A 24211-nucleotide genomic window follows, 5' to 3' on the forward strand; every position below is an offset into this window, starting at 1 on the left:
CTCCAGATGGGGCCTCACAAGAGCAGAGTAGAGAGGGACGATCACCTCCCTATCCCTGCTGACCACCCCTCTCCTGATGGAGCCCAGGATCCCATTTGCTTTCCGGGCTGCCAGAGCGCACTGCTGGCTCATGTTAAGTTTCTCATCTATCAGGACCCCTAGGTCTTTTTCAGCTGAGCTGCTCTCAAGGACAACTCCTCCCAGCCTGTACAGGTGCCTGGGGTTCTTCCGGCCCAAGTGCAAAACCTTGCACTTTGCCGTGTTGAACCTCATTAGGTTCACCCGAGCCCAGCTTTCCAGCCTGTCAAGGTCCCTCTGAATGGCATCCGTTCCCTCCACCGTATCGACCGCACCACTCAGCTTGGTGTCATCAGCAAACTTGCTGAGGGTGCACTCCATTCCCTCTATGTCATTAATAAAGATGTTAAAGAGCACCGGTCCCAAGACAAACCCTTGAGGGACGCCGCTCGTTACCGGCCTCCACCTGGACATAGAGCCATTGACCACCACCCTTTGTCTGAGGCCTTTCAAGCAATTGCTTATCCATCTAGTTGTCCACCCATCAAATCCACTTCCCTCCAATTTGGAGATGAGGATGTGATGGGGGACCATGTCAAAGGCCTTGCTCAGGTCCAGGTAAATGACATCGGTTGCGTTCCCTTCATCCACCAACGCCGTCACTCCATCATAGAAGGCCACAAGATTAGTTAAGCATGACCTTCCCCTGGTGAAGCCATGCTGGCTGTCTAGGATCACATGCTCGTTCTTTATGTGATCAAGCATGTTGTCCAGGAGGATCTGCTCCATCATCTTCCCAGGCACGGAGGTGAGACTCACTGTCCTGTAGTTCCCCGGGTCCTCCCTGCTCCCCTTCTTGTAAATGGGAGTGACGTGGCCCTTCCTCCAATCATCCGGGACCTCACCTGACAGCCACAACTTCTCAAATATGATGGAGAGCGGCTCAGCAACCACCTCAGCCAGCTCCTTCAGGACCCTGGGATGCATGCCATCTGGCCCCATAGACTTATACTCATTCAGTCTAAGGAGGCACTCTCGGACTTGCTCTACCCTTACAGTGGGGAGGGATTTACCTCCTTGGTCCCCACATTGAGGTATGGGGGTGCAAGACTTAGGGACGTGAAAAAGACTAGAATCCTGGCCACCAGTGAACACTGAGGTGAAGAACTCATTCAGCACTTCAGCTTTCTCTTCATCTGTTGAAGCCATTTCTCCTTTTAAATTTACCAGAGTAGGTACGCCCATTTTGGCCTGTCTCTTCTGGCCAATGTACCTGTAGAAGGTTTTCTTATTGTTTTTCACGTCCCTCACCAAGTTCAGTTCTGCCTGCGCCTTGGCTTTCCTGATCCCACGTCTGCAAGTCCGGACGGCATCCCTGTATTCTTCCCAGGTGACACGGCCTTGTTTCCAGAGCTTGTACACCCCTTTCTTCACCCTCAGTTCTCTTAGCAGGTCCTTGCTGAGCCATGCCGGTTTTCTACCTCTCCTGCCCACTTTCTTAATCAGGGGAATGGAGACCTCTTGTGCTGCCAGGAGGGCATCCTTGAAGAGCAGCCAGCTCTCCTCAACGTCCTTGTCTTTGAGGGCAGCACGCCAGGGGATATTGGCCAGCAATCTATTGAGTAGCTTGAAGTCTGCTCTTCTAAAGTTCAGCGTCCCTGCTCTTTGCCAGGCCCACATGGCTTGAGATCACAAACTCAAACAGGGCATGATCGCTGGAGCTCAGGCAGCCTCCAACCTTGATGCCTTTGATGATCTCCTCAGCGTTGGTGAGCAGCAGGTCCAGCAACGCTTGTCCTCTGGTCGGTCTGTCCAATACCTGAACCAGGTATAGTATGTATTCAGTTATAGTATGTAAAGATTCACTCACCAAATCTCTTGGCTGCACTGTAACCCTTGTGGCATACACTGCACAGCTTCAGCTAATGGGCTGGCAGCAGGTTATGTGCTGCATAGCAGGGTGAGCAGTGTAAGGCAAAACCACATGGTTAGTAAAAGGTTTGTGCTGTGATAATCACAAGGTAGCAGCTGCCTTGCCCTCTCTTCATTTTCTTTTGACATCCACTCCACTTCTTTTATAATTACTTGGGCTCATCATGAGGGTAAAAATAGCTTCTCTATTGAAGGAGGATGGATGGTTTTTAATGGTTGTTTTTTTTTGTTTGTTTGTTTGTTTTTTGCTTTTTTTTTTTTTTCTTCTTTAGCATTGAATGAATTGTGGTTGAGCTGGAAACTGACAGAACAGAAATGTATGTTTTCATTAGAGAAACGCTTGATTAGGTTAATTGAATGAGATTCAATGTGGTGTGTGTGTGGCCAACTTAAAAGCTTTCTAACTTTGTCTTGGGTGGAGGTAACTGTATGTCAGGAGTATGAAACACTGAGGGGGCTCTACTGAATTAGCAGGGGGAATCTAATTTCTTTCTGTAACAAAACTCCAACAGCACCAGGGTGCATGTGAAGACAGGTAAACCAGAAGAGCACGTCGCTTTCAGGAGGACTGGGAAGCATTGAAAGTACTGGGATGTCCACTCTCATCCATTCATCATCACTGAACAGTGAATTCTTTCCCGTTTCTGTCTGAGTTCATATCTAAATCCAGAGTGATAACAGCGGTCACAGGGACCCAGCTTGGAGGAGAGTTTGTGTTTGTGATATCCGTGATGGTGTACCTTGTAGCAGCCCAGTTACCTTTTCTATCATCTTTTATACCAAAGTCTGAGGATCCCCCAGGGAGTCCTAGTTGTCAAGCGAGGTGCTTTCATTAAGCCATGATGTGAGATTGATAAGCCATATTTTCCATGCAAATTAGTGCCTCATAGGATAGGATATAGCAGAGTCTGGTGTTTGGAAAGACATTGCAGGAAATAACCTTGAAATACCAAGTTCTTGCCTCTTTTATTATGTATGCTGGAGAGTAAGGGTTCATAATGTCTGCTGGGGAGCTCTGTCCTCCTCCTGATTTTGGTTTATGGTCATGCTCTGACGGTTGCCCTGTGCCCCTATCCGCTGTGTCTGGAAATAGAACACACAAAATGCAGCCCACTGTGCTCCCATTAATAGGAGCAGTATCCATCTCTCTGTAGCCCAGCACTGAGGTTAAATGCAGCAGATCTGAGTGCAGCAATTGCCTGTGTTAGAAGGGGCCAGTTAGATCCTCCATCCTGCGATACAGTTCACAGGACTAGTTGTGGCTTTTGGGAAGGGACTAAGGGATTAAAAAGAACAATATTTACTTTCATCTTTGTTAGCATCTTTATTTTTGCAGGACAGAAAGACAGTGATATTGAAAGTCCTTCTTAAAGTGCTAAGCCTTATCTTATAGATGCAGCTGTCTGCAGAGAGGCCAGGAAAGCACGTGTTGTCCAAGCACTGCAGAGAACCACTCAAAGGGTTGAACTCTCATTTTAATTACTAGCTCTGCTTTATATGATGTCTTTAGAGCTAACTTTATAAGAACCTCTGCATCTGGATTCTGGGATGATGAAGTGATGGAGACTCTAGAGGGCAGTGCAGTATCCTTGTAATATGAGGAGCTCTAGTATGTTTGTTTCTCTTCTTTAATACCAATCTTACTCATTATGATGATTGTTTAAAATATTTGGCAGTAGTTTAGGCTTTATTTTAGAGAAGGTTTTGGCTGCTGAATAGTTTTGTGCAAAGAAGACCTGCTCTATGTCAGAGAACTCCAGACGTTACACTGGCTGTGCTGATTTTTAAAAGCTTTTAATCACTTGTGGGATACTCATGCAGGATTTAAGCAAGCAACCAGCCTAACCTCAGCATTCCTGTGCATCCACATCTGAGTTAATTGTTCCCACACTGCTTTCCTCCACCTCCAGCAGCATATCTTTATGACTGGAGGTGCTATGTGCTTTCCTTGTGTAGAGAAAAATCAATAAATCATCATGTCAGCGAAACACAGCTTGAAAAGAAACTTCCCTGTTCTGGATGGTTTCGAATTAAATTTGGATTGGAATTCAAATGTGCCATCCACACGTCTGCAGATAACCTTATGAGGCTGCTTTCAAAATGATAAGGTGGTGATTCAGGTTGGCAAGCTGCTGCTCTTAAGGATATTGAGCTACAAGCTCAAGGCTGCTTTAGCTGTCAGAAGGGGTTGGTAGCTCCTTTCTGCTCAGTTCAGCTGGCTGAATTACCTAATGAGCATTTAACACGGGCTTTTGCTTTATGACTTTTTGTGTTTCTGCAGAGTGAACCAAAGCCCAGGTCTGGCAGTGCAGGAAGGCTGCGGAGCTGGTTGTCCTCTGGGCATTTGCTTGTTGTGAGCTAGTGCAGGAGCCATACTTGGGTGCCTGCAGTTCTTTTTGGAAGTGTGTGTGTGAGCGTGCAGATAATTATCTAGAAGGATGGAGGGCATGCTTGGCATACGTGACCCTCTTTCCCTGATAGCAGAGAAGAGGTGCACGCGGTACCACCTACTGTTGTACAGCATCAGCAAGGCTCGCTGCTGTGCTCGCATCCTCCCAGAGGTGCCATGGGGCTGCCCCTACCTTGGGCAGCACCTGCACACTGCTCACACAGGTGCACAGAAGAAGAGGATCATCCCAAACAGTTGCTCTGGGTGCATGCAAGAATCTCTGAGTGAACTCAGCATTACAGAACAGATGACTCTCCTTTGATGTGCATCATTTCTGTTTAGGGGCATTCCATTAATGACATTACCAACAGCTACTGCCTTGTGTGTTATGTCAATTACAAAATGAGCATCCCTGGGCAAAGTGTTTTCACTTCTCTTTGATACTTTTGAAATAATCTGTTTGTTTTCTAACTAGGATGCACCTTGTCAGGTTGAGCAAATTAGAATTGATAGGTAAGCATAAACAGGAGATAAGACACAGGGCTTTAAATTACAGAGCTGAAAAATAAGACAGAACATTCTCTGGTTTCAACCATCCCTGACTGTGCTCAGGGCTGTGTTGGATGGAGCTCTGGGCAGCCTGTTCTGGTGCAGGTTGTCCCTGCCCATGGCAGGTCTTGGAAATGAATGAGATTTAAGGTCCCTTCCAACCTAGACTGTGCAGTGGTTCTGTGAGCTGTCACAGGTGTTACTTGGAGCAGCCCAGCTGCAGGATCATGGAGCTCTGTAGGGGCACAGCAGGTAAATCAGCCAGGTCCATTGCACCCTGGGATCTGTAGGGCATTTTTTCAGGGCTAGCAGTGGTGTTGGTGTGTTCAGCTGGCCAAGTGAATGGATACTGTCTGTTGGACAGCCCTGCTTTTCAAACACTTGTTCTTAAGTATGTTACTTATCAGTAAGTCTTTCTGAATCCTGTTGACTGCTGAGCGATGTGTTGCATAGGTGTTATGTAGAAATGACAATTTATGTTTGTGCCAATTAATTTCACTGTTTTCTAATTAGTTAAGGTGTGACTTTAAAGTGGATTAACAGAATGATGATAAAACTCCGTGTACGCACTTTCCTTGTGAATGGAGGTTGTTATTTCTCTGCCACTTAAAACTGATCTGCATGTGCTATCTTAATAGATTTAAATTAAAGAAACAATCAGCTTAATTGTGTACTGTTGTGATTCAGGGCTGCTTTGGCTTTTGAAGAGGAGATATTGCAGAAGGCCTTACTGCTGTTGAGCTGATACGCTGTGAGTTCTTGCCTTTAGCATTTCTTCTCTGTGCATCTCTGCCAGCCCTTGTAAAGTGAGAGGCCCCTTCCCTGCTCCCGCTGCTGCCCTCATTGTCTGCTTGGCATTCTCACTCTGTTCCTTGGACTGCTGGTGCTCCAGCTGTTCAGCAGCCGAGGTAGAACAGAAGAAAAAAATCAATATATTTTTTTTTCCTGCAATTTGAGAGTCCAAGCAAGGCTGTGAGGTTTTTAAGCTCTTTTCTTGCTGTTTTCCTCCAGATGATTTGGTCCTTCATTAATGGGGGCAGATCTGCCACTAGGCACTGAACTTGGCCTGTTTTGATAACAAAAGATTAAAAAAAGAAACCCCGACACACACAAAAAACCTCCCTGTGATAGTTCAAAAACAGCAGAGGATTCAGTATAAGCAGGCTGTGAATGTGTAGATTTCTTACGCTGTGCCTAGAACTTCCATTTACCAGCTATAGAGAGAAGTTAACTGTCCTCCTAATGACAGATACCTCTGTCAGTTGGGTCAGTAGGGAATTAAACAGGATGACTCTGGGCCCTAAAGCTTATATACTGGTATTACTGCATTCATAATTCTTGCTCTTGAATGATGACCATTGGGCTTTTAATTCTCCCTTTATAGGTGTGTTCCTGGCTTATTGAGGTAGAGCTGATGCAATCATCTCAGCTCCCCAGCTTTGCTGGAATTACTCTGCTACCCTGGAAGATCTGGCTGAGGTTTTAAAATGAAATGTGGTTGTGTTTAGCTGTTAGTGAAGGCTGTCCTCACTGCTGGGCTGCAGGTATGTGGTAACCTCACAGGAAATGTGGACCATCTCCTATGTGAAATGGCAAAGTGGGTGAGCAGTGCTGGAGAAGGTGCACCACTCTGCTGTGTGCTGCTGTTCACGTGCTTGTTCCTCTGGTGCTGCCACATGGTGTGGTGCTGAGTGAGTCCTTTATGGGGCTGGGGAGACCGCATCTCCCAGGGCCCTTTGGCAGTGGGTCCTTTCCAGGGAGCGCAGACGGTGAGTGCTTTGCTAGAAAGGTGTGAATTTCTGCTGCTGGAAGAGGAAAGTGCAAGACAGGGACTGGTGGGTGAGTCATGAACATAAGCTGCTCAGACTTGACAAGTCTGTTGCAGCTTTGCCAAGATACAAGGGCTGGTGTCTGCCACCTCTCGTGACCCTCTCAGCAGTGACATGAGATGTTGGAACCATTCAGGTGTGCTGTGCTTTTGTGCCCAGTGCCCTGCCTGCATCCGGGAAGGGTGCAGCGTTAATCAAGAGAGGGATGGCCAAGCCACATGGGATCCTGGTGTGCTCTATATTGTTAGTACAGCAGGAGCTTGCAGGTGCTTCAGCATCTTTGCCCTGTGGTTTAAATATAATCTTTGTGCACCTCCTGGGTAGGGGTGGTAAGAGGCAGAAAGGCCAAGCTGGCAAAGTCCTTGGAGTGCTGGCAGACAACGAGAGGAAATGAAGTTTTCTGGTCTGCCCCAGGGCTGTGAAGGGCAGCATAACTGTCGTGGTCGGAAGAAAGATGTGTCTAGCCAGCATCCTGTCTGTGACAGCAAGGAACGTCTGCGAGGAACACAGGAGCAAGGCAGACAAGAGCTGCTTCTGCTCGCATGGCTTCTCCCAGCTTCCATGATTTGCAGTCCTCAAGCAGAGATGGTTATCAACTGCTTTCCTTCCCCGAGCTGCACAGATGTGAACTGCAGGCTGGCAAGGTCACTCTGCTTTCCTGTAAATGGCAGGCATGTGCAAAGTGTAATGGATAATTCCATGATGTCAACGACCAAAAGCAAACGTCTTGCAGGGTATAATTGTTTTTTCTATAGTGTCAAGAGCTTTTATGTGTTCAGCATAAATATCTTCGTATTGATTGGGAGAAGGAGATAAAAATTGATGATTTACAATGCTGAAGTGCTTAGAACATGACATTAAAATGACTCTGGAAGACTTAGCTCATAGGAGACATAGTAAATACTCAGGAGGTACAGGAAATGAAGAGGCTTTTCCCAAGTCCTGAAATCAAGCAATAAATTTAATAGAGTCTGTCTTTTTCCACCTAATGGGTTTTAATACTGACTTTCCTTTAGCAGATTTACTCTCACTTTTGATGTTTGGCTGTGGTTGGTTTGCAACTGTTTTGTTGTTGTTGTAGTTCTTGTTATTTGGCTGTTTAGAACCTGAGGCTGATGGGAGGCTGTTTTATGAGGAAACTTTAGCTTGAATGAAATGGGCACCAAACCCTATTCTGACTGGCTTTGTGTACTGATCAGCAAGAGGGTGTCTTGAACAATGGCATCTTAGGAGCACAGATAATCGTAGAGAGTAATGGTGGAAGGACCACAGGTCCATTCCCTTGCTCTGTGTATAGATGAGCTTATCTAAATCACTCCTAACAGATCTTCCTGCTGCATCGTATCTAGTAAACTTTGAGATCATATCCTTCTGTTTCTATATGTAGTAATATTTGTACATTTCCCTCCCTTTTCAGCCTAAATTGATCCTTTCTTTGCCCTCTCCTTGTGCACTGAGATATTTCTTCACCTTTCGTTATATTATTCTTTCAGTGGGTGTTTACATTGCTCCTTTCTTTATCCCCATTGTGCTCCCATACACTAGGAGGGGTATGGAGAAGTCCTGAGAAGTACAAGAGGAGGGGTTGCTTCTCATGCTTCGTGCAAGGATGATCACAGCTCCATTCTACCAAACACAAACATCTCCTGTCACGTGGGATTTGCAGTGTAAAGGTAAGAGGAGGGTTGTGCAACTCAGCAGTGCCAGGTGCAGATGGAGCTGACATCTCTTGGCTGTAGGTGCTCTGTAGTTATAGAAGACTCTTCACAGGTGAGAGGGTTTCATTGCAGAGAAGCTTACAGGCTTTTCTGTGTCTATCCTGAAAATGATTTGTTGGCAAGATTAATTCATATGAGAATTTGATTCCTTCAGGGCTGCAGAATGAGAGGCTGGAGAATGGGAATGCAGTAGTGGCTTGTGCTGCAACTATTTGTATTTTGTTTTTGTGTCAAGCAGGAAAATGCTGCCTTTCCTTGCTAACAGCAGCTGCCATTAGTAGCTGTTCCTTGAAGAGGACAAAGGAGGAGCTCTGGGCTTATTGCAGCTTCTTCTCTGAGGATCTCAACTTGAGTTTAGGTTTTAAACCAGAAGGAGAATGTCACTGTAGGGATGAAGAATCCTAGATTGCATTGTTAGAGGAGCAAGAGTCCGTGTAGCAGCACCTGCCAGTGGATTGCTGGTCTGTTTTGCTGGAAGTCAGATGCTGCATTCTATGTGAGGGGCGTACAATGTGGGATGTTCCTAAAGCTCATCCACACGAGCAAATGGCCCAGAAGGCTTTACTCTGTTCATCAGACATCTGTAAGTAGCAAGGCCGGGCAATTACCTGAAGTAGTTTTTCCATGGTTCTGTCAAGAATTTGTGTGCTGCTGCCTGCAGATACAAGTAATACATATGGCAAAACGAAAAAGCACATGCATTCCTCAGATGACATGAGAACAGCTGGGGGTGTGATTTGCTGAGGTCTTTCCACCTTTCTTCCCCCAGAAGCTCAGGGGAAGCTCCGTCTGTCCCTTCCACTGCTTTAGCCCAGCTGTGCAGAGCTGTGTGTGCTGACTGTGCATTGCCCAGCACTACCAGGGAGCTCTGCTCAGGATGAGGCCGCAGGGACTCTTATTGTTGGGATTTTGCAAAACCAAAAGGCTACTGCTAAACAGAGGAGAGTGCTGTGAACTGAAATAATTAACAGTGCTTTCATTATTGAAACACGGATTGCTTTGTGTGTGCACTATGAGTACTACAGAGTTTAAAGGAAAGAGTGAAAGGTGTTAATGATACCTCCTCATTAACCTAATCCTTCAGATGGGTGTTTCGAGGATTAGGTCCTGTTTTCTCTCCTTGCCAGCAAAGTGATGCATGATCTGTATTCCACCCCTTCCCTGCTGTGCCTGCTCTTTCTTAGTGTGGCTGTGTAGCACCTCGCGCTGTGGTGTCCCAGTCATGGTTGACATCTGTGAAAGTGATAATGCAAAGCAAGTCTCAGTGTGCCAAAATGGGCTTTATTAATGCATACAGATGCGGTTGTTGCAGAGCTCCAGATGAATGAAGCAGGTCTGTCAGTGAGCAGGAAGGCTGCCTGCTCAGTGCTGCATGTTTCTCACCAAGGGCTGCGTGCACTGGATTCTTGATGGGAAACCAACCTGGTTTCTGGATGACTGGTTAGCTGTGCTGATTTGCTTATACCTGCAAAGCCATGAGGGATGCAAAACTGCCCTTTGTTAGGTTTTTAGGGGTAAAGATCTGAACGAAGAGTCAATCATGCTTTTTGTTATGTGATTAAATAGGTCTTTCTTCTTAGCACATCTCCTCTTCCTGTGCCTCTGCCATTGCTCCAGTTTGTGGTTTGTTGCGGGGAGATGCTGGGTAGAATGAATGTGTGGTGGTTTAAAGCAGTCTAGGTGGCCCAGCCATGTGGTTGCTGCTGGCTCACCCACCACAAGGTCAGCATTGCTGGTGTCACTTCACATGGATGAGTGGAGTTGTCCCAGCCTGCCCTCCAGGCAAGGTGCTCAGCAGGAGCACAGGCCTGACTGCAGAGCTGCAGCAAGATGCTCTGGGAAGAAGGCCATGCTTTTTTTTTTGCTGCCTGGTTATCACCACCTGCTGTTCTCTCCTTCTGCCACGCTAGGACAACCACAAACCCTGTGGTGCATCCCCTTCTCCCCCTCCTGCGTGCCCTTGTAAGAGCCTGAGAGAATGAGGATCGTAGTGTGAATGCACAGCAGTGATTGGGAACATCTGCTCAAACCAAAGAATAAGCAGAAACAGCAATTTTGCAAAGCTGCTGGGAGTTTGGGGAAGTGGAAGTGATGAGTAAGAACTTTGCTGTCCAGTCCCATCCACCAGCAATGAGGTGTGTGGGGTGTCCTGGTCCAGGCACAGTCTATGCAGGGCTGGCAGTATTCCCTATTGGGGCAGCTCTCCTTGCAGACCCTGCCTGCCTGGAATGCTTGGCTGGAAGAAAAAAGATTAGTAGAAGCAGAAATTCCTACAGCATGCCTACCTGCCAAGTGGTGGTTTCGGTTGGCCCATGATGCTGGAAAGCAGCTCTTAGCTTGGGCATGTGTCCATCTCCATCTGATCTGTGCAGCATCCAACCCCACAGAAGAGCAGTGAAGAGACTCCTAGGGCCTGTTGTGTAGAAGGTAAATCACCATATGGGAGTTGATGGCACAGTGTGGCTGCGTGGGGCATCTGGGGGCGGGAGAGAGGAAACCCAGGGCCTGCACCTCTTAAAGTAAACTTTTGGAAAACACTTTTTCCCTCCCTAACAATCTTTCTATGATCTGTGAGGTTGAAATAATTCAGCCTTGGAAGATAGTAGTGAAGATGGAGAATTAATTTTCCTTCTCATCAGTGGTCACCTCCTGCACTGCAGCGATTCAGAATGACAGCCCACCTCATTAAAACTCAGCGCGTGTGTACTTGATATTAAACAAATCAGATAGCTCTGAGATTGCTTATTTATTCCAGAGAGATAAGGCTGAATTGAACCAAAGCAGCTTGCAGCCCGATGTGTTTCAGCTGAAGGCTGCTAATGATGCATCCTAGAAATACAGAGCATCAGCAAGTCCTTTGTACCTTGCTAATATTTCCCCTGCAGTAACATGAGTGCAATTATAGCTTGGAAGGATGGGAGCTGGAAGGCTGGAGGAGAAATCTGAAAAGAGGATTTCATGATGCGAAGTCAGGGGGTGTATGTGGGTGAGTGGGGAGCGGTACCTATAAATAGTTGGTGCTGAAAGCTGCTTTAGGATTGTATGGGAATTTGGAAAGATACAGGTGAAACACTTGTAAATGTGCTTGTTTTACAGAAAGAGGAGAGCAGTGTGCATGCAGGTTGAGGAAAGGAGCAGAGAAGCTGGACAGGAATCCGTGGGAGGGGTGAGAGAAAGCGGAGCCTTAATGGGGAGAAGCTGGGGAAGAAAGAGATGAGTGTGAAGCTGTTTGCGGGAAGGGATGTAAAACTACCATGTGGCTGATGGAAAATTTACTGTCTTGCTCGTGACCACCAGGGAGGAGAGATTGCTGCTGCCTGCCCTCCCTCCCCCCGGTTCATCTTTTGATTTATAGTAATAAGAAACTGTCCTTCCTAAGAGCAGATCATGGGGCTCAGCCGAGGGATTAGAGCCGCACCGCTGACCTCTGAGCTTGCTGTGATGCCGGTGAGTCACCGACTCATCCTCTGTATTGGCAGCCTGATGGATCCCCTGGCAGCTTGTTGGTGGCATCTCTGTGTTGCTGCCTGAGCTGTGCCTGTTGTGCTTAAACTCTGACCTGAGAAACAAGTTCATTCCCGGCTCTTTGTATTTTCTCAGCTTTTACTTCTTAAAATGTAGACTTCTTTTGACAGATCATCTCCATGGTAACTAACAGGACCGGGCTGCCTACAGAAATTGTAGTAATAAAGTGGTTGGTTTTTACACATGATGAAAAGATGATGAAGCACAATGATAGGTGATAAAGACACAGGTAATTGCTCTAGAATAATATTGCTGCCAAGAAGATGACTGAACTTCCCACACAGAAGATGAACAGATGGCGTATTTATTGAAATTCGTAGGCTGCGAGCAGGAAAAATGTAATTGATGGCTGTGTAGGTTTTGTTTCAGTTTACTATATGTTAAATGGAGCTGGGGAGCAGCATGCCAGCAGATGGAGCCCGTATGCAGAGCCACCACTCCTCTCTTGGGGAGCTTGTTTTTTGCCTTAGCTCAGAATTCCAATCAGAGCCATAAAAGCAGCAGAACTGCTAATTGCTCTGATGCATTTGCTGGTTTAGATCTGTCACGTAGCCCTGTTTTATTTTAGAAAGGGTGTAACGCTTTTGTAAGAACAGTTGTGGTAAATTATCTCAGCCTGCTGGGAGGGCTGGAGGAGAAAGCAGAGAAGTGAGTACTTGTGAAACTTGTGCTCAGTGCTGGCTCAGGTGCACGGTTGTGTTAGTAAACAGCAGCTGGAGCTTATTTGCTACCTCAGCTGCTGAAGACTCTCCTCTGGTAGGACGTTCTGTTTTGCAGAAGCCATGGGAAGACAAAGGCAGGATTTCTGCTCCAGTTGGAAAAGACCAGTGAGATCATCTGTCTAACCCAACCAAAGATCACCTAGTCCAGCTTGGTCTCAATGGCTCCCTCGCCTCTTTGTGGTGCTGTGCGAGGGCTCTGAGCGTGCAGGGCTGTGGCACCCCTAACTAAGGGCTAGGAGCCCTTAGTTCGCAAAAGATTACAGCAGCTCGAGCTGAAGTGCCACTGCTTCCTCAGCTGCTCCAGCACCTTGGTGTGCCCTGCTGGCTCCCCATGTGCATCAGTAAGAATGTTGTGTGCTGCTTAGTGCATCGTAGGGCTCTCTCCCTCTATGGTGTGGTGCTACTTTATTGATTGGGTAACTCATTTTCTCATCAGGTTTGCTAAGGAAGCCACTTCCCACCTGGGTTTACATCCTACTGCTCCTGCTCATATCGACTACATTTGTAGGACTTGCATGCAAGGGGTTTGGAGGGGGAGTGTAAATAAAAGAAAAAAACAGGGTCTTTGTCTTACAGTGTCAATGAGACTGAAAATAAATGCAGTGTAGAACAGACTCTCTCCAAGACGCTCTGCCCCAGGGAAGAGCTGTAAATTGCAAGTTCATCACTTGGCAGTGTTTGTGTCAAACTCACCCTGCCTTCCTCCAGGTTGTCAGAGCACCCACATCTTCCGTGGCACCTGAAAAATCTGATTTGTATGCAAATTGCTCCTGTTTAGGTTAAAAAAACCAGCTCGCTGTCATTCCTTTTTTCAAACTTCTTTCCTTTTCTTACAGAAAAGGAGGGGGAGAAGGAGTATGGAGAAGGTGTATCACTTAAGTAACAAGATGAAACAAAATTGCGCTGGCAGGAGAAAGACGTGCTTTTTTGAGACCTGTCAGCCAGCCAACAAATGGAGCATTAAGTTAAAGAGATGCCAGAGATGTGCTATGTTAATAAAAGAGAGGATAGGAAAGGAAAAGGAAAAGGAAAAGGAAAAGGAAAGGAAGAACATGAATCTAAGCCCTGAAAGGAGACTGGCTTACCAGCCATATTTGAGCAGTTACTCGAGTGCGTGGAGTATGACTGGAGTTCGTTCTGGGCTGTTTTCTGCCTCAGATGTACTGAGGTTTCTCTCATTTCCATCCTTGTCAGGGCAAAAAGAGCCTGTGGGGCAGAGTGGGGCTGTGGTTCCCAGAGCCCTTAGTGAAGCTGCAGAGCCCCCCGAGAAGCTCTCAGCCTCCGTGGTGATGTGCACAGTCATTGATGACGTGTGCAACCGAAACTGGAATAGGATGCTGTTGGATCACTGCTGGAATAACGTGACCCAACCAAGCAAACTGCAGATCACTGTGCTTTGTGCTGGGGCTGGAGGAGACTGCAGCCTGGTAGAGGGCTCATTAGAGAGCAGCAACCTTTCCCTGCACTGCTTGGCATGAATTAAAAGCCCCTTAGTAAAATGAGCGTGAATAAAGATAAGGCTCCAGTGAATGCCTTACCTTAGTCTAGGTGAGTGTTTGGGTTATGCAGTGTTCCCAATGCTTCTGTGCAGTTGAGCTGCAGGACCCAGCAACTCGTAGTTACAGGTGTGTACACAGCATGGGGCCGACATGCTGTGCTGTTAGTTGCCAGGTGATCAGCAGCACGAACCAGCTTTCAGGTTCCAGTTCTGCAGGGTCTACTGCCCGCCAGCTTAAAGCAAGTGATCAGGAAGGTGCATTTGACAGGTGAAGCTACTGGAGCAGTTTGTTTGTTCAATTGAGTGAAAGCTGCAAACCAAGTGTTTATTTCCCAACTTCAGCTGTAGCTGCCAATCGCGTGTGCTCAGATTAACTTCAAAATTAAAAGTGTTTTTGAAAGTTAAACCAGTTAAGGCAGTACCAGAAGCTTGGCTGTGAGGTTTTTTTTATTACCCTGATTCCACTGGCACCTCTTTCTCCATCTGACAAAGTCTTGAGCAGAAGCTATTGCATACCTCTGCTTCTCACTGCTTTAGCATAGCTGGGTTAAAACCTTTTTGGATTTTGTACTTTGCATTGACAAGCAAGACGTGCAGCATGGGTTTGTAGCAGCAGCACTGCTTTTGTACACTCACTCACTGCTTTTCACATTGCTTTATTTGCCTTGTTACTGAGGCACCGATCTATTTTCAAAGAATTATTCGGAGAGTCGTTGAGATCCCTTTTCTGAGTGAAAATAGCTGAATTGGGTCCTTCAGGTTCTCTGCAGGTAACACTGATGCAACATTCAGCTTCCTTGCTCTAGGCCTGTCATCATGAGTGTTCCTGGTGCACCTTCATCATCTTTGACCCCAGCAGCTCTCTGGAAGGCGTCCTATTTCTGCAGCACTTGAAAAGGAATTGTAATTAAATTTTTATGCCGTCAGGAAGTTGCTTACCACAGTTGTTTCTTGCTCTGCCCTCTTATGATTCTACATTTAACTTGCTACAAGTTCCTGGTCTTTTATTTTTACTTTCCTCCTTTGAACGTGATATTCAAGTTCTGAAGGACAGTTTTTTTCCTTTATTCTTTGCTGTCCTCAGTCATCTTAATCCGCCGTGTAACCCCATCAACAAAGTGAAATTCAGCTTTTGTTGTTGCTGTTCATTTGGAGTGTTTTCACTTGGTGATACAGGTGGCCTGCTGCTTTCCTGTAATACCTGTACGTGCTTTCTTGGAAGTGCTTCCAGCTTTTCAGCTATTTCCTTTTACTGCTACACTGTTTTTTATGCAGTTCTTTTTCAAAGATTATGGCTTTCATTTCTGTGGGCTTTTTCTCTTCTGCAGGGCTGCTGAAGAACTGCCTTCCTTTGTGCATCTGAAGACTGGCTGCTTCTCTGACACAAGTTTTTAACTCATTATTTCCAATATCTAAATGGTGTTTACATCACCCTGTCATGATATTTTCCCCATCTGCCTGTTTTAATTGTGGTTTCAGATTGCTGTTGCTTGCTGTTTGCATACCTGTCTCCCTTAGCCCTGCAGCCAGTATCCCAAACTGGTTGCTTTTGCTTATCTGTTCCTTTTTTATCCCATCACACTGCTTCCCTACTGGCCTTGCTTGCTGTGCTGCCCCTCTGCTCTCCATGTTTGGGGATTTTCAGTGTCCTCTGGGTTTTTTCTGCCTCTGAACCTTCCCTGCTGCCTCTGTGGTTCACAGATCAGGAGCAATTCTTAATGAAAAGCTGGGGACTGACAGTGGAAGCTGCCCATTCTTTCCAAGCATCTTATTTACAAAGTACTTATATTTACGTGTTGTTTTCAGATAAATGCTTTTCCAAGTGATAGGAATTGGAATATTGCAGCTGAAATCCACTTATAAACAAACCTGTGTTGCTACACTGTTGTATAAGCCCAGAGTTTAGCTTAAGTACTGCACATGCTTTTATCCCCTCCCCTCCAGCAGAACTGGAAGGGTTCCTGGCACAGGGCTGGACTGATTTGCAAAGGCTCATAAATGGTTTAGGTTGGAAGAGACCTTAAAGATCATCTACTTCCAACCCCCTTCCTTAGGCTGGCTGCTCCCCACCAGCTCAGGCTGCCCAGGGCCCCATCCGTGGCCTTGGGCACCTGCAGGGATGGAGCACCCACAGCTCAGGGCAGCAGTGCCAGCACATCACCACCCTCTGAAATAAAGGAAAGGCAGTTTGCTCTTTGGGGTCTGACAGAGATCTGCAGGGTAGCAGCAGAGGGATTTTAGGGAGTCCCCTTCATGGCCTCGTGAGGTCTGGGAGTGTCACAAGAAAGCAAGCTCAGAAGGAGCAGAAAGAGGGGGACATTCATGCATAAGGTGGTCAGCCTGGAGGGGTCCTGGTGAGGAGGGACTGTGTCCTCATCTTGTGCTGAAGCTCTTGGAGTAGGTTTTGATTTACATCTCTGATCTCCACCAGACCTTCACCTAATTGAGTAGATTGACCCTGGCTCATACACAGCAGGCAATTAATCATAGACTGACTAATCAGCTTTCTCAATGGCTGGCACCTTGCAGAAAGGCTGAGAATCGCACACTACCTTCACTCACCAGTTTCAAGATTTGTAGCCAGCTAATACTATTGAATTCTGTGGATTTACTGTAAACTTTAATTATTATAAGCTCTGAAACGCAATGAAAGTTACTTTGCTTAGCTAACCAAAGTGGTTATTTAAATACTAAGTTCTGTAGATGCTTTAAGTAATTGCACTCAATAGTTTTCCACGCTGTTAACATTTAGCTCAAACCTGTCATATCTATCTAAATGTAAATCCCTTGAAAACCGAGTACCAGAGTGTAGAAGTGTTATAGAAGTGTTATTTAAGGTTTAAAGGTAGTTTTATTCAGACGTCTTCATTTTTCTCTTTCCTCTGGTTCACCTTCTCACTGCCCTGAACTGTGGAGGACCTTCATGAGCTTATTCATTGCTTCCAATGACTGCTGGACAAGTGGAGCCCGGTCACGTTCTCCTCTGCTGTGTGCTTTATAGTCCTTGGTGCCTGTGTTGTAGAAGCTTCTATACTACAGCCATTGCTCATTCTCCCACTGGACAAGCTATCACTGAGCACATTTATCAAACATTGAAATCCATTCTTATTATTAAACAAAAAAGGGGGAATATGGGAGACACACTACAAGAAGTATTGTGCAAGGTTTTGCTTGTTTTGCTTGTGCTGAATTTTTTGAATCGTGTTCATAGAGATACAGCTTATGTGGATCGTCATTTTGAGGCTTCCCCAGTGCTAAAGGAACAGCCTATGGTTAATGTTTGGAATATGGCCACAGGACTTTGGAACTGTCCCCTACCACTGACAACTTGGGGTCGTGAATATGCTCGTATTTCCACAGGGACTGGCCCTATGTGGGTTCCAGCATGATATCTTCGGTCTCATCTGAAGGCAGAAAATAGCATCCAGCCTTTATAGTAATTGTAATTGTGTGTTTCTTACTTAGTGGTATTGCTTTGTAACTTGCTGTGTTATAGATAATATTAGTAATAGTTTGACATAGTGTGTGATTTTCTGTTTTACCAATGCAGTCTCAAGATTTAGAATTTAAGGCATTAGCTAGGATGTTGTGTGCTTCTTCTATTTTAGTAATAGATCAGATGTGTATTAAACAGGATTTGATGTAATCAATGCTAGAATCTACAGGAATAGCTCTTTTAATGTTTTAGTACTGTTTGGTTACGATATTATTAGCCTATTAATTAGCTTTTCTTAATTTGCAAAGACAAAACCTGGAAAGGAATTCTAGTCAAAGAGATGACCCTGTATCATAGAATAGATACCTCTCTTACATCCAACTAATTGGGATCTGAAAACATAACCATGCATCATTTTAGAGGAAAGTGCACGCTAATAGAACTAAATTTGATAGTTTATTCTGTTTTCCAAGCAGGTGTTCCACTTGGGCTCTATATCACGCACTGGCCATGCGGATGTGGTGTACAACTGGAAGAAATCCTTCAGACCCTGAATGCAGGAGAGAATCTGTGATGGGTGAGAGAGGAAATGTGCACCTTGAAGCAGGGGACGCGCTGCTGGCACTACCTGTCACATCCACCACCAACATGGCTTGCTGTTTCTCAAGGGTCAATAAGTAATAATTCCCCTAGTGATACTCTAGTACGTTTGTCCTCTAAAATTGGTTCTATTTGACATGCTACTTCATAAAATTGCACGATCATTAATCAATTATTAGCCCGGATAACTCAGTCGGTAGAGCATGGTTATGAGCATCTTAAAAGCATTTATTGTACAAATTTTAGTGGTCATTAAAATCAATATATCAGAGTATATGAAAATTGAAGACTTTTCCTGATCAGTTACAGATTAACACAATGGGACCCTCATGGATTTATTTTCAGGTTACAGAAACTTAGGTTGCAGTACAAACATGTTTGTTCTTTTTAGTGGGTTTAACAGTAATGTTGTTATGTTGTATTTGACTTGTCTCTTTTTTCACTTTTAGAGTATTGTCAATCGAGGCCTTGATTGAGTTATAATAGTTATGTTATTAATTTAAGTAGTGTTGCTATTCTATTGGCAGTATTGTAAGAAGAATTCTACGGAGCGTCCGTCATGGATCCAGATGAGAAGTTCACAGAACAGCAGCTACGAAGCAGGATAAAACTACATGAGAACTGATTGAACAAATGAACTGAACTGCTTGTTAAATATGATTGATCGGTCGTTAAATCAAACCCTTTTTCAGACTAAAAGAAAACGGGGGAAATGTAGAGAGTGTTTTTTACAGCTAGTTAGCTGAGAAGGGTCGTAAACACGGTGCAGCTAAGCAAGCAGCCATAACACCTACAAGGACAGCAAGAACAACAGGATGCCCTGGGATGGTGAGAAACTAGCCATGGTTCTGGGAACTCAGCAAGGGAGTAGCTTTCAGTTGATAACAACAAGCTGTTAAGATACTCGGGGATAGTATGTAATTGGGAACCAATGATGAGCTCCACTTTTGCAATATGTATGAGCTAATTATCCGTATTATAAATGTACACGCAGCCAAGGAATAAATGAGATTCGCTGATCATATGTCAATGACAGGTGTGGTCGTCTGCTTTTCTCCCGCCGTTCTGCAACAAACATCTATATACAAATTTAAGAACACAACGCAGTAACTGTTACTGTTTATTAACAACCAGTTTTAATAATACGATAAAAGTATGTCCTGAGAAAGGGGAACAAACATGCTTCTTCAAGGTTTTTTAGCTGTTCTGGATCTCAGCCGTCGCTTGATGATCAGATGATCACTTTCCTTCTTTTGTTCCTCAGATTCCTGAAGAAAACATTTCAAAAGTTACTCATCTTTTCACACAAGACTGACAAGCTCTTCTTGACCCACGCAATCATATTTCTTCCCCTAAATGGATTTCAGAATGGAATTTGCTTATTATATTTTATTCAGAAAACTATGGGATACCGAGATCATTTTAATGCAGCTTAATCACAAGGAACAAATATGGAGAATGTACAAAATCCTGTTTATCTTAAAAAAGCACACACATCTGAGGAAAGCCTGAAGGCAGCTTTCATTTTGAAATACTTGTTTTCAAAAGAGTATTATAATACTTGTTTTGTGAAACATGAAGCGTTCAGAAAACATTTTTAGCCTCAATCCCTGTAGGTATGACTTGCCCAGAATTTCAGTTCTCGGTTCAGTTCCATGTTCTCAGAACTACAGTGAGAAAAGAAATTCTCATCTTCTTCATCCTCTAACAAAAAAAAAATAACATTTTGGTTTCTGCCCCTATCATTCGTCAAATCATCAAAAAATTCAGAGGGATATTACAGTATGGGCAAATGATCACTATGCTGAACAGAAAAAGGACTCTAATATAATTAAAAGATGCAGTTCCAACAGAGCAAGAATGTTCTTAGCACAATAGCTGCCGACAGAGTCATGAAACTGGCACATCAGATCCTTTGCAAGTTGGCTTAGACAGGAGATCATAGTTTAAGCATACCTAAAAAGCTGTCTAAGTTGTGCTCTAGAAAAGCGTGTAGTAGAATAATCCCACTCCGACACACTGAAATTATCTATGATTCCAAATTAGAAGACATCTCCGTGATTGCTACATCACCTACTTAGTAAACTGTAAGTCAGCCAAACACAGAGATTTTTGAGGACAAACTAAAACAGAACAGCAGGAAGACCAACAAGAATGACTTGCTAGAATAAAGAAATACCTCAGTACTTTCAACCTCCCCCTGCAAATAGATGAAACCTCCAGTCTGTTTGGACTCCTTAGTAGTTTATTTTAAGCCAAGACTACAGTATAATCGCTTACCGAAGAAGCAGGTATATCTAGAGGGCCAGAAACGACAGTGGAATACAGCTTCCTTTTGCATCGTTTTGGCTTGGTCTCTCCTTCTTCAAGACTTTCAGGTTCGTTTGATTTAGGAGAACTTACTGCTGACATCAGCTCTTGGCTAGAAGAAATTTGTTTTGATACATAAACCAATCAACTTACTGGATTTGTGAGTCTTTAAATCACTGAATGCAAAAAAAGCTTCGTAACAAACTTGGTTAATAAACGACACATAAAATTTAAGTGAAAATACTCAGAAATTGTATTTGTTCATCGAGGCTCTTTATTGCTTCTATAGCTGAAACAGTTTATAGGTTCAGGTACGGCAGCTTAAAGCATGCATTAAAATGGAGTATGAAAGACAATCATGGCTCAGAAGTCACTGGAAGTCAGAAACTTCAGCAGGAGTTAAACAACAGGCCTAACTTTCGTGCTGACAGAAGCACAAGACAGAACCAACTTTCTCTGTATACTTGTAGGTTTTCACAAATGTAATAATGAATCTCTGAAGAGACGAATAAATGCATTTACTTCATAAATCAAAGGACAAGACAACTTAACATGGCAGACAAGTTCTCTAAGAACACATACATTAATAGCCTACAGCAGAAACAAGCCATTCTACAATGTCTAGAAAACATGGAATAAAACTTATTCTACACCAACCTTTAGAGTGTATAATAGAAGGAGAGCTTTGAATAAAATCTCCAACTTTTTGCAGTGTTTCATCCTTCTTTGTAGTCAGTCTTGAAGCATGTACTCGCTTTCTCAGGAAGTAGTCTTTTCCGGATTTCTGTTCAACAGAGATGTGAACATGTGAAACAAGAGCATTGTTTAAACTTCATTTTAGTTCAACGTTATTTTAAGTTGACATTTTGAGCTTTACTACTGACACCTCTGTTCATTATGCTGATGATACCACAACGGCAAGTAATGTAGACAATTTTATACCCTTTAGGGAGTTGTCAAAATCTCAGCTATTTCAAGGCATACGTTTCTTAAAGTTTCTTAATAAGGCAGTAGTTTCTTTAAAAGTAGCTCCCAAGCTGTGGAGTTGTTTCTTACATAAGCTGTTCTAATTACATAAAATAAACAAACATACAAAACAGAAGACAACAGATGGGAAAAATCTACTACTCATACTCTGACCATGCCAAGGATACTGCTATCACATGTGAACATCTGTTTTTAATAACTGCCATGCATATTAATGATATGAACCTTAGTTTAATACAAGGGCTTCACTTACAAAAGCACACGATAATACACTAAAGCTTCTCTTCCCAACTATTCAGTGTGCAATATCCTTCCCTCCAAATCATTACACAGTACAGCCATTACACGCTCTGGGGACAGACTGACTTGCCCTTTGGTTAGCTTATGGAATTTAATAGGAAGAGCTCATAAGCATGTAAGATTCCCATTCAGGTATACACATAAGGATAAGACACTGCTTCTTTCATGTTACAGGATCAATTAATTAATAATTAATTAACAATTACAAGAAGTCCCAAGCTAGCTTCAAAACTAGAACAAAAACCAACCATTTTCTCGTCACTTGCAGAGGGTGAATTAAAAGCCATGACAGATTTTGTATTTTTCGTGTTCTCACTTTTCACCAAATCCTGGGAAAATAAGACAAGTTTCAGCCATGATTCTTTTGGAAAGAACAATTGATGTCACAAAAGTGAACACTTTAAACACTTTTGCTAATAGTAGGGAAGTATTTGCTAGTGGTAACTATTCCACTGTAAATCAAATAATACATAAGCATTCAATTATAAAAACAGGACATTAAGATATCAGTATTAGACATCTCATGATGTCTAAAAAGCTGATTTATGTCTACAGGTTTCAAAGAAAATACACAATGGAGTTAAGAGAATTTCCCTTCTCTTAAACCATTATCACTGAGCTTGGCTATTAGTTTTGTTCATTAAAGCAGTTCATTGATTAAATTCTTCAACTACTTTACTGAGGTAGAAATAGCATTTTTTTAATGCTTGAATGAGAATGGTAAAAAGGCACCAGATATTTTGTTTTCTGTTGGGTCTAGGTCATACCTCATCCATGTCATCACTTCTTTTCTTTTTTGCCTTAGGCATTTTCACTCCTAAAGGTATCATGCTGCCGTGCTGCTTTATCTCCATCTTATCAGGTTGCAGAGGTGTCAGTGGGATTTCCAGCTCCGGTTTTGGGAACCGACTAGTTTTGCCATTTTCTGTGGACACTCCAGAAGAGTCGAGGACAGTTCCCAAATGCTCCTGATAGCACAGAAGAATTTTAAGTGCAAGTGTTAAGGTAGCCATGAGATTAAAAAGCTATAAAGCATCTGGAAAAGGATATGTAAGCATTCAATTTTCCTGCTGTAAGAACACTTGTAACAGAAGGAGTCTATTTCAGTTACAGCAGAGTTTTACCCCTCTTTCCTAGAACTTGTTACATTTAAAATTATTTCCAATCTATGATCACAAAAAAAGTTCTCCATGTTAAACTGAGCCTGATACTTTACAAGTCATTTTTTCTCAAGGGCACAGACAACTACACTTTTTTTTAATAGAGAATGGTGGTAGAACTGACACGATTTTCTTCATCTCAACTCTGCTGTGTCAGAACTGGGCAGGAACAGGAGCATTTGATTCAAGTGTTCGATTAACTTCCAGCTTAATCTTAGGGAATTTGCCCTTCCTCTTCTACACTAGAGATGTTATTTACATAAGTAAGGTCCAGCTGGCAAGGTGCAAGCCCAGTACAAGTCATTAAAGAACTCCATTGCTATCTTTTCCCTGGAGAGAATTCAGACATTCAAGCAATGACACCGTACTTAAGCTGAAGGCTATCATGTACCTGCTCATGGTCAAATGGCAGCAAATGCACAGCTAAGTGACAGGGAAATGTCAGTATGCATTTCCCCAGCAGCACTTACTGTCCACAATCCACCCAATCCTGTTTTTCTCAACAGGAACAACAAAGTCAGAACTGAGATCACCTGGACTCCTCCTTCTCTATGGCAGGAATTCAGCTAGCATATCAAAAATGAGTTCAGATGCTGGTTGAACACATGGAAGACAGGCTGCTGGGGACATCAGAAAATGGTAGATGGCTGCTTCTACTGCTGCTAGTAACTAGCAAACTCCAGTGTCCCAAACACAGACTAGCAGCTTTTACTACTTACACTGTTCCGACCCTCTGAGGGGAGTCTTCTTCCTCTCAAAAAGTTACCAAAGATTGTAGAAAGACAAAAAGTAGTCAGAGCCACTTTATCAGGCTCTGCTAAGAATCTGAATGGAGTATCACCACCCACTGTATTTCCAAGAATTAAGTTGGTTAATAAATACTTTGTTTTTAAAATATATGTAACTGCTATTTTATGAAAGTTAGCAATTAAAAACTTATATAGGAATGATTAACATCATCTGCTAACAAAACAATATCCAGAAATCCTGCAGAGGAAGAAAATAAGTTCAATTTGCTGTGCCCGTTTCAGTGGCTCCATGAATTTTTTCCAAGTAACTTATCTAATCATGAGCCACTTCATAAGCATTAACATGAGGAGAGTTTTCAACAGCACCTGACAAAAATTCATCACACAATTGTTTCAACAGCTTTTATTCCTATCAAAGGCTATAAAAACAAGTGATCTGATCACCTTGAAAGGGATAAATAAATTAAAACTTGGGAATTGTTTAGAGAA

General features: G+C 43.7%; 1 protein-coding gene and 1 long non-coding RNA gene across 2 annotated transcripts; both read right to left on the bottom strand.

The window, feature by feature from the left end:
• Nucleotides 1-19322: 19322 nt before the first annotated feature.
• Nucleotides 19323-20890, bottom strand: LOC146758275 (uncharacterized). Its single transcript, XR_014934959.1, has 2 exons — nt 20497-20890; nt 19323-19484 (listed from the first exon to the last, which is right to left on the bottom strand). It is a non-coding gene; the product is annotated as an uncharacterized LOC146758275 (long non-coding RNA).
• Nucleotides 20891-21187: 297 nt separating this feature from the next.
• Nucleotides 21188-23205, bottom strand: LOC146758276 (kinesin-like protein KIF20B; the record flags this gene model as incomplete). Its single annotated transcript, XM_085517298.1, has 3 exons — nt 22581-23205; nt 22062-22142; nt 21188-21310 (listed from the first exon to the last, which is right to left on the bottom strand). Coding segments are annotated over exons 1-3 (450 nt in total), but the record flags the coding sequence as incomplete, so codon positions are not given.
• Between the last annotated feature and the right edge of the window lie 1006 nt (nt 23206-24211).

Source organism: Coturnix japonica, chromosome 16, assembly GCF_054131305.1.
Source record: "Coturnix japonica strain WE chromosome 16, WE-NBRP24, whole genome shotgun sequence".
NCBI classification, from domain to species: Eukaryota; Metazoa; Chordata; class Aves; order Galliformes; family Phasianidae; genus Coturnix; species Coturnix japonica.